The sequence below is a fragment of the Salmo salar genome, chromosome 09, assembly GCF_965601325.2.
Source record: "Salmo salar chromosome 09, fSalSal1, whole genome shotgun sequence".
Classification (NCBI taxonomy): Eukaryota; Metazoa; Chordata; class Actinopteri; order Salmoniformes; family Salmonidae; genus Salmo; species Salmo salar.
This window is the reverse complement of record NC_138299.1, coordinates 154,203,371-154,223,563: the sequence shown is the minus strand read 5'-3', so window position 1 is coordinate 154,223,563 and position 20,193 is coordinate 154,203,371. Positions and strand designations below refer to the sequence as shown.

General features: G+C 43.1%; 2 protein-coding genes across 18 annotated transcripts in view; both read right to left on the bottom strand.

Annotated features, from left to right (window-relative positions):
* Positions 1-20,193, bottom strand: part of si (sucrase-isomaltase) — a 148,448-nt gene that overhangs the window by 75,634 nt on the left and 52,621 nt on the right. For all 3 annotated transcript variants that reach the window (XM_014215243.3, XM_014215242.3, XM_045724816.2), the window contains exons 7-12: positions 18,653-18,824; positions 18,110-18,209; positions 17,874-17,986; positions 17,491-17,616; positions 15,279-15,410; positions 11,318-11,434 (exon numbers count right to left, since the gene is read on the bottom strand). In XM_014215243.3, the coding sequence (XP_014070718.3) occupies positions 11,318-11,434; positions 15,279-15,410; positions 17,491-17,616; positions 17,874-17,986; positions 18,110-18,209; positions 18,653-18,824 (760 nt within the window). The remainder of the gene's footprint in view (positions 1-11,317; positions 11,435-15,278; positions 15,411-17,490; positions 17,617-17,873; positions 17,987-18,109; positions 18,210-18,652; positions 18,825-20,193) is intronic.
* Positions 2,456-10,505, bottom strand: LOC145858091 (uncharacterized). 15 transcript variants are annotated; one of them, XM_082956452.1, is made up of 2 exons: positions 4,630-10,505; positions 2,456-4,113 (listed from the first exon to the last, which is right to left on the bottom strand). In XM_082956452.1, the coding sequence occupies exon 2, from the start codon at positions 3,084-3,086 to the stop codon at positions 2,640-2,642; it is 447 nt and encodes a 148-aa protein (XP_082812578.1). In that variant the 5' UTR covers positions 3,087-4,113; positions 4,630-10,505; the 3' UTR covers positions 2,456-2,639. The 15 variants fall into 15 exon arrangements, with proteins under 15 accessions (XP_082812578.1, XP_082812580.1, XP_082812582.1 ...); XM_082956454.1 differs by having other exon boundaries at positions 2,456-4,946; positions 4,981-10,505; XM_082956456.1 differs by having other exon boundaries at positions 2,456-5,152; positions 5,540-10,505.

Genomic DNA, 20,193 nt, shown 5'->3' with positions numbered 1-20,193 from the left:
GTATAGAGAGAGAAGAGAAACACTAAGTCATGTGGCCAGACCTACAGTATATAGAGAAAAGAGAGAAGAGAAACACTAAGTCATGTGGCCAGACCTACAGTATAGAGAGAGAAGAGAAACACTAAGTCATGTGGCCAGACCTACAGTATAGAGAGAGAAGAGAGAAGAGAAACACTAAGTCATGTGGCCAGACCTACAGTATAGAGAGAGAAGAGAAACACTAAGTCATGTGGCCAGACCTACAGTATATAGAGAGAAGAGAAACACTAAGTCATCTGGCCAGACCTACAGTATATAGAGAGAAGAGAAACACTAAGTCATCTGGCCAGACCTACAGTATATAGAGAGAAGAGAAACACTAAGTCATATGGCCAGACCTACAGTATAGAGAGAGAAGAGAGGAGAGAAACACTAAGTCATGTGGCCAGACCTACAGTATAGAGAGAGAAGAGAAACACTAAGTCATGTGGCCAGACCTACAGTATAGAGAGAGAAGAGAGAAGAGAAACACTAAGTCATGTGGCCAGACCTACAGTATAGAGAGAGAAGAGAAACACTAAGTCATGTGGCCAGACCTACAGTATAGAGAGAGAAGAGAAACACTAAGTCATCTGGCCAGACCTACAGTATATAGAGAGAAGAGAAACACTAAGTCATCTGGCCAGACCTACAGTATAGAGAGAGAAGAGAAACACTAAGTCATGTGGCCAGACCTACAGTATAGAGAGAGAAGAGAGAAGAGAAACACTAAGTCATGTGGCCAGACCTACAGTATAGAGAGAGAAGAGAAACACTAAGTCATGTGGCCAGACCTACAGTATAGAGAGAGAAGAGAAACACTAAGTCATCTGGCCAGACCTACAGTATATAGAGAGAAGAGAAACACTAAGTCATCTGGCCAGACCTACAGTATATAGAGAGAAGAGAAACACTAAGTCATATGGCCAGACCTACAGTATAGAGAGAGAAGAGAGGAGAGAAACACTAAGTCATGTGGCCAGATCTACAGTATAGAGAGAGAAGAGAAACACTAAGTCATGTGGCCAGACCTACATTATAGAGAGAGAAGAGAGAAGAGAAACACTAAGTCATGTGGCCAGACCTACAGTATAGAGAGAGAAGAGAAACACTAAGTCATGTGGCCAGACCTACAGTATAGAGAGAGAAGAGAAACACTGAGTCATGTGGCCAGACCTACAGTATATAGAGAGAAGAGAAACACTAAGTCATCTGGCCAGACCTACAGTATATAGAGAGAAGAGAAACACTAAGTCATGTGGCCAGACCTACAGTATAGAGAGAGAAGAGAGGAGAGAAACACTAAGTCATGTGGCCAGATCTACAGTATATAGAGAGAAGAGAAACACTAAGTCATGTGGCCAGACCTACAGTATAGAGAGAGAAGAGAAACACTAAGTCATGTGGCCAGACCTACAGTATAGAGAGAGAAGAGAGGAGAGAAAAACTAAGTAGATTTAGACGTAGAGAAAGGGAGAGAAGTGGAGCAAAGGACATGCAGAGAAAGAGAGAGGATAGGAGGGGATAACGATGGTAGAAATGAGAGAGAAACGTTTAGAGGGGAGAGAAGGACATATGAGAGAGAGGGGAGGAGAAATCGATTCTACAATATAAATATCGAGACGTGACTGTGAGTTTGAAGCCTTTGCTAATGACATGCACAGAGAGCAATGATTAATCCTCCGAGAAGGGGGGGGGTTGCATGTGTGTGTGTCTGTAGCTATGCCTGCGTGTGTACATTAGGTTTAGGTCTTCGCTGACCTTGTATGACAGGGTTGTAAAGATTACATCTCAAGATGTCTTCACTCCCCTCAGTAAAACACTAGCTAGCTTTTATCCCCCGCTAACAACTTTACAACAAGCAGAAAGAGAACATTAATGATTTTCACACACATTCACATACACACACACACACACACACACACACACACACACACACACACACACACACACACACACACACACACGTGTCCTAATTATGACGATTTACCTCTTAAGGGAGCAGATATATATGAACAACTTTTGGGCAGATATGTGATGCCTCCAAGGTCAGGGTTAATCAAATCAAATCAAATTGAAACAGTCATATGCGCCGAATACAACAGGTGTAGACCTTACAATGAAATGCTTACTTACGAGCCCCTAACCAACAATGCAGTTAAAAAAAATATGGATAAGAATAAGAAATAAAAGTTACAAGTAATTAAAGAGCAGAAGTAAAATAACAATAGTGAGACTATATACAGGGGGGTACCGGTACAGAGTCAATGTGTGGGGGCACTGGTTAGTTGAGGTAATATGTACATGTAGGTAGAGTTATTAAAGTGACTATGCATAGATGATAACAACAGAGAGTAGCAGCAGTGTAAAAGGGGTCCTCAACACAGGGGCCATCGAAGGGGGGGGGGGGGGGGGGGGGGGGGTGACAATGCAAAAAGTTTGGGTAGCCATTTGATTAGGTGTTCAGGAGTCTTATGGCTTGGGGGTAGAAGCTGTTTAGAAGCCTCTAGGACCGAGACTTGGTGCTCCGGTACGGCTTGACGTAGCAGAGAGAACAGTCTATGACTAGGGTGGTTGGAGTCTTTGACAATTTTTAGGAACTTCCTCTGACACCGCCTGGTTTAGAGGTCCTGGATGGCAGGAAGCTTGGCCCCAGTGATGTACTGGGCCGTACACACTACCCTCTGTAGTGCCTTGTGGTCGGAGACTGAGCAGTTGCCATACCAGGCTGTGATGCAACCAATCTGGCTGCTCTCGATGGTGCAGCTGTAGAACCTTTTGAGGATCTGATGACGCATGCCAAATATTTTCAGTCTCCTGAGGGGGAATAGGTTTTGTCGTGCCCTCTTCACGACTGTCTTGGTGTGCTTGGACCATGTTGGTCTGTTGGTGATGTGGACACCAAGGAACTTGAAGCTCTCAACCTGCTCCAATGCAGCCCCGTCGATGAGAATGGGGGCGTGCTCGGTTCCCTTTTTCCTGAAGTCCACAATCTCCTTTGACTTGATCACGTTGAGGGAGAGGTTGTTGTCCTGGCACCACACGGCCAGGTTTCTGACCTCCTCCATATAGGCTGTCTCGTCGTAGTCGGTGATCAGGCATACCACTGTTCTGTCATCGGCAAACTTAATGATGGTGTTGGAGTCTTACCTGGCCGTGCAGTCATGGCTGAACAAGGAGTACAGGAGGAGACTGAGCATGCACCCCTGGGGGCCCCTGTGTTGAGGATCAGGGTGGCAGATGTGTTGTTACCTACCCTTACCTACTGTGGCCGTTATCTACACCAGCCCTAAACCCTCAACGCCACAATAAATACCTTACCTACACCAGCCCTTAACTCTCAGTGCCATAATAAATACCTTACCTACACCAGCCCTTAACTCCCAGTGCCATAATAAATACCTTACCTACACCAGCCCTTAACTCTCAGTGTCATAATAAATACCTTACCTACACCAGCACTAAACCCTCAACGCCACAATAAATACCTTACCTACACCAGCCCTTAACTCTCAGTGCCATAATAAATACCTTACCTACACCAGCCCTTAACTCCCAGTGCCATAATAAATACCTTACCTACACCAGCCCTTAACTCCCAGTGCCATAATAAATACCTTACCTACACCAGCCCTTAACTCTCAGTGTCATAATAAATACCTTACCTACACCAGCCCTTAACTCTCAGTGCCATAATAAATACCTTACCTACACCAGCCCTTAACTCTCAGTGCCATAATAAATACCTTACCTACACCAGCCCTTAACTCTCAGTGTCATAATAAATACCTTACCTACACCAGCCCTTAACTCTCAGTGTCATAATACATACCTTACCTACACCAGCCCTTAACTCTCAGTGCCATAATAAATACCTTACCTACACCAGCCCTTAACTCCCAGTGCCATAATAAATACCTTACCTACACCAGCCCTTAACTCCCAGTGCCATAATAAATACCTTACCTACACCAGCCCTTAACTCTCAGTGTCATAATAAATACCTTACCTACACCAGCCCTTAACTCTCAGTGCCATAATAAATACCTTACCTACACCAGCCCTTAACTCTCAGTGCCATAATAAATACCTTACCTACACCAGCCCTTAACTCTCAGTGTCATAATAAATACCTTACCTACACCAGCCCTTAACTCTCAGTGTCATAATAAATACCTTACCTACACCAGCCCTTAACTCTCAGTGCCATAATAAATACCTTACCTACACCAGCCCTTAACTCCCAGTGCCATAATAAATACCTTACCTACACCAGCCCTTAACTCTCAGTGCCATAATAAATACCTTACCTACACCAGCCCTTAACACCCAGTGCCATAATAAATACCTTACCTACACCAGCCCTTAACTCCCAGTGCCATAATAAATACCTTACCTACACCAGCCCTTAACTCTCAGTGCCATGATAAATACCTTACCTACACCAGCCCTTAACTCTCAGTGCCATAATAAATACCTTACCTACACCAGCCCTTAAATCTCAGTGCCATAATAAATACCTTACCTACACCAGCCCTTAACTCTCAGTGCCATAATACATACCTTACATACACCAGCCCTTAACTCTCAGTGCCATAATAAATACCTTACCTACACCAGCCCAGTGCCATAATAAATACCTTACCTACACCAGCCCAGTGCCATAATAAATACCTTACCTACACCAGCCCTTAACTCTCAGTGCCATAATAAATACCTTACCTACACCAGCCCTTAACTCTCAGTGTCATAATACATACCTTACCTACACCAGCCCTTAACTCTCAGTACCATAATAAATACCTTACCTACACCAGCCCTTAACTCTCAGTGCCATAATAAATACCTTACCTACACCAGCCCTTAACTCTCAGTGCCATAATAAATACCTTACCTACACCAGCCCAGTGCCATAATAAATACCTTACCTACACCAGCCCAGTGCCATAATAAATACCTTACCTACACCAGCCCTTAACTCTCAGTGCCATAATAAATACCTTACCTACACCAGCCCTTAACTCTCAGTGTCATAATAAATACCTTACCTACACCAGCCCTTAACTCTCAGTGCCATAATAAATACCTTACCTACACCAGCCCTTAACTCTCAGTGCCATAATAAATACCTTACCTACACCAGCCCTTAACTCCCAGTGCCATAATAAATACCTTACCTACACCAGCCCTTAACTCTCAGTGCCATAATAAATACCTTACCTACACCAGCCCTTAACTCCCAGTGCCATAATAAATACCTTACCTACACCAGCCCTTAACTCCCAGTGCCATAATAAATACCTTACCTACACCAGCCCTTAACTCTCAGTGCCATGATAAATACCTTACCTACACCAGCCCTTAACTCTCAGTGCCATAATAAATACCTTACCTACACCAGCCCTTAAATCTCAGTGCCATAATAAATACCTTACCTACACCAGCCCTTAACTCTCAGTGCCATAATACATACCTTACATACACCAGCCCTTAACTCTCAGTGCCATAATAAATACCTTACCTACACCAGCCCAGTGCCATAATAAATACCTTACCTACACCAGCCCAGTGCCATAATAAATACCTTACCTACACCAGCCCTTAACTCTCAGTGCCATAATAAATACCTTACCTACACCAGCCCTTAACTCTCAGTGTCATAATACATACCTTACCTACACCAGCCCTTAACTCTCAGTGCCATAATAAATACCTTACCTACACCAGCCCTTAACTCTCAGTGCCATAATAAATACCTTACCTACACCAGCCCTTAACTCTCAGTGCCATAATAAATACCTTACCTACACCAGCCCAGTGCCATAATAAATACCTTACCTACACCAGCCCAGTGCCATATTAAATACCTTACCTACACCAGCCCTTAACTCTCAGTGCCATGATAAATACCTTACCTACACCAGCCCTTAACTCTCAGTGCCATAATAAATACCTTACCTACACCAGCCCTTAACTCTCAGTGCCATAATAAATACCTTACCTACACCAGCCCTTAACTCCCAGTGCCATAATAAATACCTTACCTACACCAGCCCTTAACTCTCAGTGCCATAATACATACCTTACCTACACCAGCCCTTAACTCTCAGTGCCATAATAAATACCTTACCTACACCAGCCCAGTGCCATAATAAATACCTTACCTACACCAGCCCAGTGCCATAATAAATACCTTACCTACACCAGCCCTTAACTCTCAGTGCCATAATAAATACCTTACCTACACCAGCCCTTAACTCTCAGTGTCATAATACATACCTTACCTACACCAGCCCTTAACTCTCAGTGCCATAATAAATACCTTACCTACACCAGCCCTTAACTCTCAGTGCCATAATAAATACCTTACCTACACCAGCCCTTAACTCTCAGTGTCATAATACATACCTTACCTACACCAGCCCTTAACTCTCAGTGCCATAATAAATACCTTACCTACACCAGCCCTTAACTCTCAGTGCCATAATAAATACCTTACCTACACCAGCCGTTAACTCTCAGTGCCATAATAAATACCTTACCTACACCAGCCCAGTGCCATATTAAATACCTTACCTACACCAGCCCTTAACTCTCAGTGCCATGATAAATACCTTACCTACACCAGCCCTTAACTCTCAGTGCCATAATAAATACCTTACCTACACCAGCCCTTAACTCTCAGTGCCATAATAAATACCTTACCTACACCAGCCCAGTGCCATAATAAATACCTTACCTACACCAGCCCAGTGCCATAATAAATACCTTACCTACACCAGCCCAGTGCCATATTAAATACCTTACCTACACCAGCCCTTAACTCTCAGTGCCATGATAAATACCTTACCTACACCAGCCCTTAACTCTCAGTGCCATAATAAATACCTTACCTACACCAGCCCTTAACTCTCAGTGCCATAATAAATACCTTACCTACACCAGCCCAGTGCCATAATAAATACCTTACCTACACCAGCCCAGTGCCATAATAAATACCTTACCTACACCAGCCCTTAACTCTCAGTGCCATAATAAATACCTTACCTACACCAGCCCTTAACTCTCAGTGTCATAATACATACCTTACCTACACCAGCCCTTAACTCTCAGTGCCATAATAAATACCTTACCTACACCAGCCCTTAACTCTCAGTGCCATAATAAATACCTTACCTACACCAGCCCTTAACTCTCAGTGCCATAATAAATACCTTACCTACACCAGCCCAGTGCCATAATAAATACCTTACCTACACCAGCCCAGTGCCATAATAAATACCTTACCTACACCAGCCCTTAACTCTCAGTGCCATAATAAATACCTTACCTACACCAGCCCTTAACTCTCAGTGTCATAATAAATACCTTACCTACACCAGCCCTTAACTCTCAGTGCCATAATAAATACCTTACCTACACCAGCCCTTAACTCTCAGTGCCATAATAAATACCTTACCTACACCAGCCCTTAACTCCCAGTGCCATAATAAATACCTTACCTACACCAGCCCTTAACTCTCAGTGCCATAATAAATACCTTACCTACACCAGCCCTTAACTCCCAGTGCCATAATAAATACCTTACCTACACCAGCCCTTAACTCCCAGTGCCATAATAAATACCTTACCTACACCAGCCCTTAACTCTCAGTGCCATGATAAATACCTTACCTACACCAGCCCTTAACTCTCAGTGCCATAATAAATACCTTACCTACACCAGCCCTTAAATCTCAGTGCCATAATAAATACCTTACCTACACCAGCCCTTAACTCTCAGTGCCATAATAAATACCTTACCTACACCAGCCCAGTGCCATAATAAATACCTTACCTACACCAGCCCAGTGCCATAATAAATACCTTACCTACACCAGCCCTTAACTCTCAGTGCCATAATAAATACCTTACCTACACCAGCCCTTAACTCTCAGTGCCATAATACATACCTTACATACACCAGCCCTTAACTCTCAGTGCCATAATAAATACCTTACCTACACCAGCCCAGTGCCATAATAAATACCTTACCTACACCAGCCCAGTGCCATAATAAATACCTTACCTACACCAGCCCTTAACTCTCAGTGCCATAATAAATACCTTACCTACACCAGCCCTTAACTCTCCGTGTCATAATACATACCTTACCTACACCAGCCCTTAACTCTCAGTGCCATAATAAATACCTTACCTACACCAGCCCTTAACTCTCAGTGCCATAATAAATACCTTACCTACACCAGCCCTTAACTCTCAGTGCCATAATAAATACCTTACCTACACCAGCCCAGTGCCATAATAAATACCTTACCTACACCAGCCCAGTGCCATATTAAATACCTTACCTACACCAGCCCTTAACTCTCAGTGCCATGATAAATACCTTACCTACACCAGCCCTTAACTCTCAGTGCCATAATAAATACCTTACCTACACCAGCCCTTAACTCTCAGTGCCATAATAAATACCTTACCTACACCAGCCCTTAACTCCCAGTGCCATAATAAATACCTTACCTACACCAGCCCTTAACTCTCAGTGCCATAATACATACCTTACCTACACCAGCCCTTAACTCTCAGTGCCATAATAAATACCTTACCTACACCAGCCCAGTGCCATAATAAATACCTTACCTACACCAGCCCTTAACTCTCAGTGCCATAATAAATACCTTACCTACACCAGCCCTTAACTCTCAGTGTCATAATACATACCTTACCTACACCAGCCCTTAACTCTCAGTGCCATAATAAATACCTTACCTACACCAGCCCTTAACTCTCAGTGCCATAATAAATACCTTACCTACACCAGCCCTTAACTCTCAGTGTCATAATACATACCTTACCTACACCAGCCCTTAACTCTCAGTGCCATAATAAATACCTTACCTACACCAGCCCTTAACTCTCAGTGCCATAATAAATACCTTACCTACACCAGCCCAGTGCCATAATAAATACCTTACCTACACCAGCCCAGTGCCATATTAAATACCTTACCTACACCAGCCCTTAACTCTCAGTGCCATGATAAATACCTTACCTACACCAGCCCTTAACTCTCAGTGCCATAATAAATACCTTACCTACACCAGCCCTTAACTCTCAGTGCCATAATAAATACCTTACCTACACCAGCCCTTAACTCCCAGTGCCATAATAAATACCTTACCTACACCAGCCCTTAACTCTCAGTGCCATAATACATACCTTACCTACACCAGCCCTTAACTCTCAGTGCCATAATAAATACCTTACCTACACCAGCCCAGTGCCATAATAAATACCTTACCTACACCAGCCCAGTGCCATAATAAATACCTTACCTACACCAGCCCTTAACTCTCAGTGCCATAATAAATACCTTACCTACACCAGCCCTTAACTCTCAGTGTCATAATACATACCTTACCTACACCAGCCCTTAACTCTCAGTGCCATAATAAATACCTTACCTACACCAGCCCTTAACTCTCAGTGCCATAATAAATACCTTACCTACACCAGCCCTTAACTCTCAGTGCCATAATAAATACCTTACCTACACCAGCCCTTAACTCTCAGTGCCATAATAAATACCTTACCTACACCAGCCCAGTGCCATAATAAATACCTTACCTACACCAGCCCAGTGCCATAATAAATACCTTACCTACACCAGCCCTTAACTCTCAGTGCCATAATAAATACCTTACCTACACCAGCCCTTAACTCTCAGTGCCATAATAAATACCTTACCTACACCAGCCCAGTGCCATAATAAATACCTTACCTACACCAGCCCAGTGCCATAATAAATACCTTACCTACACCAGCCCTTAACTCTCAGTGTCATAATACATACCTTACCTACACCAGCCCTTAACTCTCAGTGCCATAATAAATACCTTACCTACACCAGCCCTTAACTCTTAGCGTCATAATACATAGCTGCATGTCTTTGCATGCTCCACTACGGCTAGCATCCCACTATCTAGACCATTTCTCATCAGCTGCCTCTATTGTGTTTATAAGCACACTCAGTGAGGCAGAACACACACACACACACACACACACACACACACACACACACACACACACACACACACACACACACACACACACACACACACACACACACACACACACACACACACACACACACACACACACTTGGTGTAAGTAAGAGCAGTCTGTGCTAACACTCGGAGCACACCATCTGTGATGCAGAACAGTTTGAGATTAAACACGAATGTAGAATCAATGCATCTGTTTGACCTGGTATAATACCATTAGCTGGGCCAGGCTTAATCGTGTGGGTAAAAATCATCATTAACCCATGAGATATGATCTGCTCCATAGACATTTGTAAACGCTCTCTGTCTCTCTCTACACACACAGCCAACACAAAGTGGGATTGATCATTTCAAAACAACACTAGCCTGCCTCTCTCTCTCACACGCACTCAAGCACCCACAGACACACGCACATGCACATCACCACCACCACCACCACCACCACCACCTTCACGACCTCCTTCACCATCACCACCACCACCTCCACCACCACCACCACCACCACCTTCACGACCACCACCACCACCACCACCACCACCACCTTCACAACCACCTTCACCATCACCACCACCACCTCCACCTCCACCACCACCACCTTCACGACCACCAACACCATCACCACCACCACTACCACCACCTTCACGACCACCATCACCACCACCAATACCACCACCACCACCACCTCCACCTCCACCACCACCACAACCTTCATGACCACCCTCACCATCACCACCACCACCACCACCTCCACCACCACCACCACCACCACCACCACCACCACCTTCACGACCACCACCACCACCTTCACGACCACCATCACCACCACCATCACCACCACCAATACCACCACCTCCACCACCACCAATACCACCACCACCACCACCAATAACACCACCTCCACCACCACCTTCACGACCACCTTCACCAATACCACCACCATCACCACCACCACCACCATCACCAGACCACCACCACCATCACCGCCACCATCACCAGACCACCATCACCACCACCACCAATACCACCACCACCATCACCACCTCCACCTCCACCACCACTACCACCTCCACCACCACCATCGTAGCCTCGCAGTGGGCCAGTAACCGAAAGGTTGCTGGTTTGAATCCCCGATTCAGCAAGGTGATTCAGAGGGGTTGGGTTAAATGTGGAAGACACATTTCAGTTGAATGTATTCAGTTGTATAACTGATTAGGTTTTCCCTTCCCACCTACCTCTCCCAATAGAGGTGTTATCCCATCAGCTTCAGTCACCCAAGCGTTCTTCTGTGTTCCTCGGTCATAGGCCTCATACGGCCCGTTGATCCTCCTACTGATGGCTATTGCCGGGTCCTGAAAGACAATAACACAGCCTTTTACATGATATTCTTCATACCGAAAGGTCGCTGGTTTGAATCCCAGAGCCAATCAGTGGAAACATTATGACAACATTTTCTTTGGCAAAACTGCACTAAACTCAACAAAAACATTTAAAAATAAGCCTACTCACAACAGGCTATTATAGAGGGAATGAGCCTTGATATGTGAGAAACGATTAGAATGGTCGCGTGTATCACATTTTGTCATAGGGTAGACTACCGTGTCTCAGGCCTAGGCACAGGAAGGAAGTACAGGAGTCATCATTTCACTCCAGTCACTCCTTTCCTTTCCCTTTCATATGCCCGGGACCAAATAAAACACATTTTTTATTTTACTAGGCAAGTCAGTTAAGAACAAATTCTTATTTTCAATGATGGCCAAGGAACAGTGGGTTAACTGCCTTGTTCAGGGGCAGAATGACAGATTTTTACATTGTCAGCTCAGGGATTTGATGTTGCAACCTTTCAGTTACTAGTCCAACACTCTAACCACTAGGCTACCCTTGCCATCTAAGTATTTTCACTTTGCATTTAACTTAACTATCAACTCTATCATTTCTGGGTCAGCCTTAAGTACCTTACTGCAATTATATTTAAATTAAAATGGGCAGAAATTGCATTTCTATAGCAGAAAACTATTGCTCAAGCAATCATTTTGCTAGGACTGTCTGGGAGTGGTTTGAGTGGGGAGGGGAGAACTGAAAATAAGCTGTTGGCAAAGAGGTTTGGAGCTTTCTTTGTTACTGGTCGGTTAAACAATTTAAAGCACGGTAAAAAAATATACAAAAATGAAGGCTATAATCCCTATTCGCACGGGACTATTATCACTAGAGAACATTGGTTATGTATTTATTACCCCAGTTTGTCTGTTATTCAAGAGGCTAAATCTTTTTTAATAATGCATTTGGCGATGTTCAATTAATTCGCACAAACGTATAAACAAATGTATTCACTGTGAAAGTAGACCCTTCATACATAGTCTATGCGCAGCACTTCATTCAATTTATCCAATCAGTTATTGTTTTCTTCCTAAAACATTTTTTTACCTTTTTTTTTTTTTAATTATCAAAGGACTTATTCTGGTTAGTCAATGTCCTGATTTCAGTTTCCATTTAAGCCATCTAAACAGTAGGCTACAGTTCCCTCGCCGTGCAATAGGCCTATTTGAAGTCCTGTGTCAAATTTGTATAGCGCCTCACAATCATCACATCTAATACAGCCGGAACACTGTCACTGCTATCATCCTCTTTACCTCGTCACCAAATCTTTTCCAAACATTACTTTTCTGTCCCTCCCTTCTCATTATTTTCAACTCTCCTTTCGCAGCTTTTGTATTATTGAATTCAACTTTGACAATGTCCTTTTTGCCTCTGTGACGTTGACTTCTTCTGCCCGTTCACAAAAGCATTATTTGCCAATTGGCTGTGTAGGCTATTTGGCGCCCATACAGTTAAACCTAAAGCTTAGGTTTACACACTAATACCAGATAGCCTAAAATAATGAAAGAAAAGCCTGAATGTAGCCTATAGATATAAATTGCACAAGAATGATACATTTATGATTCATTTATTTTCTAGACCTATCTGCTGCCTTTGATACTGTGAACCACCAGATCCTCCTCTCCACCCTCTCCGAGTTGGGCATCTCCGGCACGGCCCACGCTTGGATTGCGTCCTACCTGACAGGTCGCTCCTACCAGGTGGCGTGGCGAGAATCTCTCTCCTCACCACATGCTCTCACCATTGCTGTTCCCCAGGGCTCTGTTCTAGGCCCTCTCCTATTCTCGCTATACACCAAGTCACTTGGCTCTGTCATATCCTCACATGGTCTCTCCTATCATTGCTATGCAGACGACACTCAATTAATCTTCTCCTTTCCCCCTTCTGATAACCAGGTGGCGAATCGCATCTCTGCATGTCTGGCAGACATATCAATGTGGATGACGGATCACCACCTCAAGCTGAACCCCGGCAAGACGGAGCTGCTTTTCCTCCCGGGGAAGGACTGCCCGTTCCATGATCTCGCCATCACGGTTGACAACTCCATTGTGTCCTCCTCCCAGAGTGCTAAGAACCTTGGCGTGACCCTGGACATCACCCTGTCGTTCTCCACTAACATCAAGGCGGTGACCCGATCCTGTAGGTTCATGCTCTACAACATTCGCAGAGTACGACCCTGCCTCACACAGGAAGCGGCGCATGTCCTAATCCAGGCACTTGTCATCTCCCGTCTGGATTACTGCAACTCGCTGTTGGCTGGGCTCCCTGCCTGTGCCATTAAACCCCTACAACTCATCCAGAATGCCGCAGCCCGTCTGGTGTTCAACCTTCCCAAGTTCTCTCACGTCACCCCGCTCCTCCGCTCTCTCCACTGGCTTCCAGTTGAAGCTCGCATCCGCTACAAGACCATGGTGCTTGCCTATGGAGCCGTGAGGGGAACGTAGGCTCTGATCAACCTTCAGGCTCTGATCAGTCCCTACACCCAAACGAGGGCACTGCGCTCATCCACCTCTGGCCTGCTGGCCGCCCTACCTCTGAGGAAGCACAGTTCCCGCTCAGCCCAGTCGAAACTGTTCGCTGCCCTGGCACCCCTATGGTGGAACAAGCTCCCTCACGACGCCAGGACAGCGGAGTCAATCACCACCTTCCGGAGACACCTGAAACCCCACCTCTTTAAGGAACACCTGGGATAGGATAAAGTAATTCTTCCAACCCCCCCCCCTAAAAGATTTAGATGCACTATTGTAAAGTGGTTGTTCCACTGGATATCATAAGGTTTAATGCACCAATTTGTAAGTCACTCTGGATAAGAGCGTCTGCTAAATGACTTAAATGTAAATGTACATTTATGGATTTTTTAAGGTATTGTTTTCTCTTTATTCAACCCGCCCTTCAGCCACACAATAGTTACATTTTAATGACCCTAAACTGCGGATAGAAACACCGGGACTGCGGCTATGAGTCCACCCATGCATCACTAACGCACGCATATATGCAAGGAGAACAAGGAAGTCATACCGGTTAATGCTTTTTCTAATAACTTAAATAATAACTCAAGTTCCTCAAAGGTAGAGAAAATATAGACAACAAGATAACTGTAATGACCTACGAGGGATATGCCTGACGTATTGCCAAATCGCAGTCTGCTCGGAATCCTATCTGGAGAGTTCACAAACTACATTTACAAATTCAATGCGACATGTTTTACGGCTATAATCAAATATATTATCAACAACAAACTCAGCAAAACACTCAGATTAGGCGACTTCAAACCATATAGATAATAGCAAAGTTACAATATTGCCACTACTATTGAAATGTGAATATGTTTTCATTCAACATGCACATTTGTAACTTGTAGTGACATAGCTTACTGTAGAACCAACAAAATGTTGTCAAAAACTAGTCAAGCACATCAACTGTAGGCGGTAGGTTAGAGCATTGGGCCAGTAACTGAAAGGTTACTTGATCGAATCCCAGGACTGACAAGGTAAAATCTGTTGTTCTGTCCCTGAGCAAGGCAGTTAACCCACTGTTCCTAGGCCGTCATTGTAAATAAGAATTTGTTTTTAAGTGACTTGCCTTGTTAAATGAAGGTTATATATATATATATATATATATATATATATATATATATATATATATATTTAACCTTCATTTAACCTTCAAATGAAGGTTATATATATATATATATATATATATATATATATATATATATATTTAACCTTCATTTAACAAGGCAAGTCACTTAAAAACAAATTCTTATTTATATATATATGTACATATATTAATTTTTTTCAAAAACGGTCTGTTTCTTACCAATATGAGAATGTATTTCTGTCCCTTCTCGTGCATGTAATCAGCGAACTGAGGGAGGTCTTTGAAATTGACTTCATCATAAGTGAAGTCCTTCTTATCTTCCATATAGTCAATGTCAGTATACTGGATATCCTGGGAGAGAAGAGAAGCAGATAGAGAATAATAGTGCATTCATTATGGCTATAGGAGTTGAATGTTAGTGTCATAATCACACAGTATTTGTCTCAAACCACTCAAGCCACTCAAACTGTCTGCATCATTGCATGTTTTCCATACATTTAGTCAAAGCCACTTAAATATTATGGTCTTAGCAGCTTAGTAAATACTTTGCCCCTTGGCATGTGTTTACTGCAGTGCAGTGTGTCCACTCTTATCTTATCTTTAAGTCCTAACTTCAAATATTAATGTCTTACCATGACTGAAATGTTTTCCCTTAAATGCATATTTACATCTTAGTATGAATGTAATGCATATGGAACAGTGGTGTAAAGTACTTAAGTAAAAATACTTTGAAGTACAACCTAAGTAGTTTTTTGGTGTATCTGTACTTTACTTTACGACTTATATTTTTGCCAACTTTTACTTTTACTTCACTATATTCCTAAAGAAAATAATGTGCTTTTTACTCTGTATATTTTCCCTGACACACAAAAAATACTCATTACATTTTGCCCGGAAAATGGTCCAATTCACACACTTATCAAGACAACATCCCTGGTCATCCCTACTGCCTCTGATCTGGCAGACTCACTAGACACAAATGCTTAGTTTGTAAATGATGTGTGAGTGTTGGTGTGAGTGTTGGTGTGCCCCTGGCTATCTGTCAATTAAAAAATAAATATTTCCGTCTGGTTTGCTTAATATAAGGAATTTGAAATGGTTTATACTTTTACTTTTGATATGTATTAAGTACATTTTAGAAATTCAATTTACTTTGATACTTAAATATATTTAAAACCAAATACTTTTAGACTTTTACTCAAGTAGTATTTTACTGGGTGACTAACTTTTACTTGAGTCATTTTCTATTAACGTATCTTTACTTTTAATCAAGTATAAAAATGGAGTACTTTTTCCACGACTGATATAGAATTATTCAGAGACTATGCATCCAATCAAATTTTTGAAATTTAGCATAAATTAAACACATCTGCTCAGATATTAGCATATTTTACATTACCTTAATGCATTCCCCTCACACATATTTGCATCTTAGCATAAGTTAAACACATCTTCTTTAGCATAAGCCTGCTGGCATGCCTGCAAGTTTCAGGCCTTCATGTGAGTGCTAGTGACTTGGCTGATGTGTTGCGGAACCTTGGGAGGATTCTAGAGTGTTAGCACATTCTGTTTTTGGTCTGGGCCTTGATTCTGTGGCTTGGCAGTCCCTCGCCGTATCACTCTAACAGATGGTTCCCGGCTCCTGCCAGTTCTCTGCTAATGGTAATCAGTTCCAGACGTATTAGAATAATGTGATAATGCCCTCTGTGGTCTATCTGATCTCTATCAAATATGTCCCTCAATATAGCCGCTGTCATCCAGCTGTATCTTAATGTCAAAGGCGAACATTAAGGACGTGGTTATTAAAAAAAATCTAAGAGTAAATAGTAAGCTTGTTTTGTCAGAGTTTTTTTGTGATCGTTTGTGTCAAAATTTGACCTCTTGATTGTCTTGGAGGTTAAATTAATCCTGGCTAGGAGCTGATGAGTTTTCATAGGGTAAACATGTCTCCCGACTGCAGGACACCCCTGAAGGACTGAAGAGCAGACCGTCAGACTCTGACAATTTGACATGGAACAGGATTCTCCCAGAGAGCAAAAGGTCAGCTCCCTGCTGCCTGTCCAGCTCTGATAGAGAATTTCATATCTCTAGTCTACAGCTGAATCCTATCTGGTGGTAGGTGGATTACAGTCCTTTGCTTATAGCTTTCAGTGTGGAACTGATTGCTAATGATTCCTAGCTTCGAAGCAATGTTTCCCTTACTTGTGGCAGGTGGGAGTTATTTACTAATCCGTTGCTCCTGTTCTGTTATTGCTGAACATATACTGTAAGTAGATTATCACTTTCTGATTCGCTGGTACCTCATGGTTTTCCATTGTTCTCTAGTTTCCCATATGCACTGGTTTCTAGCTCTAAGATAATGACTTTGTTCCTAAATGGCATTCCAGTGGGTGACCCTATAGAATCAATAGTTCTACATTAAGGCTCTTACATATGGCAGGTCGACAGCTCGGTTTCTCTCCACTGTTTTCTTGACTTCATCTAGACTGCCGTAGTCCCAACGAGACAACTGGAATCCTAGAGACCAGTATGGAGGAATCATTGGCTTGCCGATCAGCTGGACACGCGCACACGCACACGCACACGCACACGCACACACACACACACACACACACACACACACACACACACACACACACACACACACACACACACACACACACACACACACACACACACACACAAGGAAAGATGTATCATACACATATACTGATTCCAAATGTACCACTGTATCACAGAGCATTCGTGCCTATCACTTCCAAATGACAACCATGATCAACTGAAACCAAAAGTCAACTGAACCCTCTGTCTCACCTCCAGGAACTCATGGACCACCTGTTCAGGTGTGTCTCCTAGCAGGATGTAGAAGTCCAGAACTCCTCCAATGGTTCTGTAGGTCACCGCTGGAGCCGGCTGCAGCGTCACCTCTGGGCAAGGTCATAAAACACAACCACACAGCGATGAGATATATTCTGATCTCTGGATTCGTTACATAGACACATCTGGACCAAGTCAGATCAACACTATTCATGTGTTCCTGTTTTTTTTACCCATAGCATTGCTGTTCATCAGGAAGACTCCGAAGGACTTGCCACTCTCGTCCTCCAGACAAAGGAAGTAGGGATAATGACCATAGAGGTTATGTGTCCCCTGGGGGATGAAGGAAAGAAAGGGATGAGAGAAAGAGAGAGAGAGATGGATCGAAGCTGAGGGGGTGGCGGTACAAACTAATCAGCTTACAAGACATTCAATTACCCGCCCTTTGGGAAGGAATGTACACACACACCGTGTTCACAGCAGCTGACAGGCCCTGAGCTGTGCTCCTTATAGAATACATGCTGTTTGTGTGATGTTGGAGAATGATCGATGTAAGACGTGAGTGTGTGAGTGAGTGAGTGAGTGAGTGAGTGAGTGAGTGAGTGAGTGAGTGTGTGAGTGAGTGAGTGAGTGAGTGAGTGAGTGAGTGAGTGAGTGAGTGAGTGAGTGAGTGAGTGAGTGAGTGAGTGAGTGAGTGAGTGAGTGAGTGAGTGAGTGAGTGAGTGAGTGTGTGTGTGTGTGTGTGTTACAGTATATGTGTGTATATCAGTACTCACTCCATTAGGGAATGAATCTCGTGTGAAGATAGGCCACGTTCTCCAGTTGGTGTCATGACGGTAGTTCTGATGGACGTGTTCTCCCAGACCGTATATATTATGGGATGGCAGTCTGGCAGACAGCTGCAGGTACTGATCAGCAAACACCAGCGGACCCATTGTGGTGTCAAACCTGTGTGTGTGTTAACGGGGGGGGGGGGGGGGGGGGGGTTGAGATGATGAGAGAGTTGTTGTATTAGAACACACAGGGTATGTATGGAACTGTATAGTACAGTATTGTTATGGAGGAAAACCCCACTGGGAGAAGGTAGCTAGCTGCAAACAGACCATTAGAACACACAGGGTATGTATTGAACTGTATAGTACAGTATTGTTATGGAGGAAAACCCCACTGGGAGAAGGTAGCTAGCTGCAAACAGACCATTAGAAGACACCATAATGAGACCTGTTTAGCTTCAACCCCACTGACATTACTAATAACACATACATGTCCTACCCTTCTGCCTCTTTGCTCAATAACAGAGGGGAGAAAGAAAGCTCAAAGACAGATCAAGGGCAGTATCATGTATTGAGTGGTGTGTATGTGCATGATAAGCATTGTGCAGGGCAAGTACGCTTGCTTTTAACAACCTTTATGTTTTTATTACAGTGAGAAAAACATCAGCCAACATCCTGACTCTGGCGAGACACAAAGAAAGGAAGACCATTAGGCGACCTACAGTCTAAACTAAATCAATGTACAGGAACTCCCCTGACAGAGATAGGGTTCTCATCCTACTAAGTACCGTAGGATGAGGAATCAATCATAGTGTGATGTAATGACCTCTACACTCACACTCCATCAGGGAAGTCCACCTAGAGAGACTAGACTCCTGGTAATTGGACTAATGGATGACAGGAACAGGAACACAACCCTACCACAGCTCACCTAAACACTGCACTGCTGAATCTAATGGTTGAAAAGTGGAGAGTTAATGGTTTGATTAGAATTAGTAAAGGGGTTAAATTAAAGTGAATCTTGTTAGTTATTAAACCCTTTATCGCCGTGGCAAATAACACAACCGTCAAACAGTCAGAGAGGAAGCTGATAATATCATAGCAATTATCTCTACACAGTCAATGATTTTCTCTCCACCTTCACCACCCCCCCTCTCACTTTCTTAGTATGCACCTGCTCATTTCATCTGAAGAGCTGCATCTAAACTGTTCTATTAGCACATATATTGATAAGACTCGTATCACCAGTTATGTAGTAAATATTACCCAGTTATGTAGTAAATATTACCCAGTTACGTAGTAAATATTACCCAGTTATGTAGTAAATATTACCCAGTTACGTAGTAAATATTACAAAGTTATCTAATAAATATTACCCAGTTATGTAGTAAATATTACAAAGTTATCTAATAAATATTACCCAGTTACGTAGTAAATATTACAAAGTTATCTAATAAATATTACCCAGTTATGTAGTAAATATTACTCAGTTATGTAGTAAATATTACCCAGTTATGTAGTAAATATTACCCAGTTATCTAATA

What these genes read in the sequence shown, in the direction of transcription:
- LOC145858091 (XM_082956452.1), bottom strand. Translation starts at nt 3,086, where the DNA reads ATGGAGGAGGTCAGAAACCTGGCCGTGTGGTGCCAGGACAACAACCTC.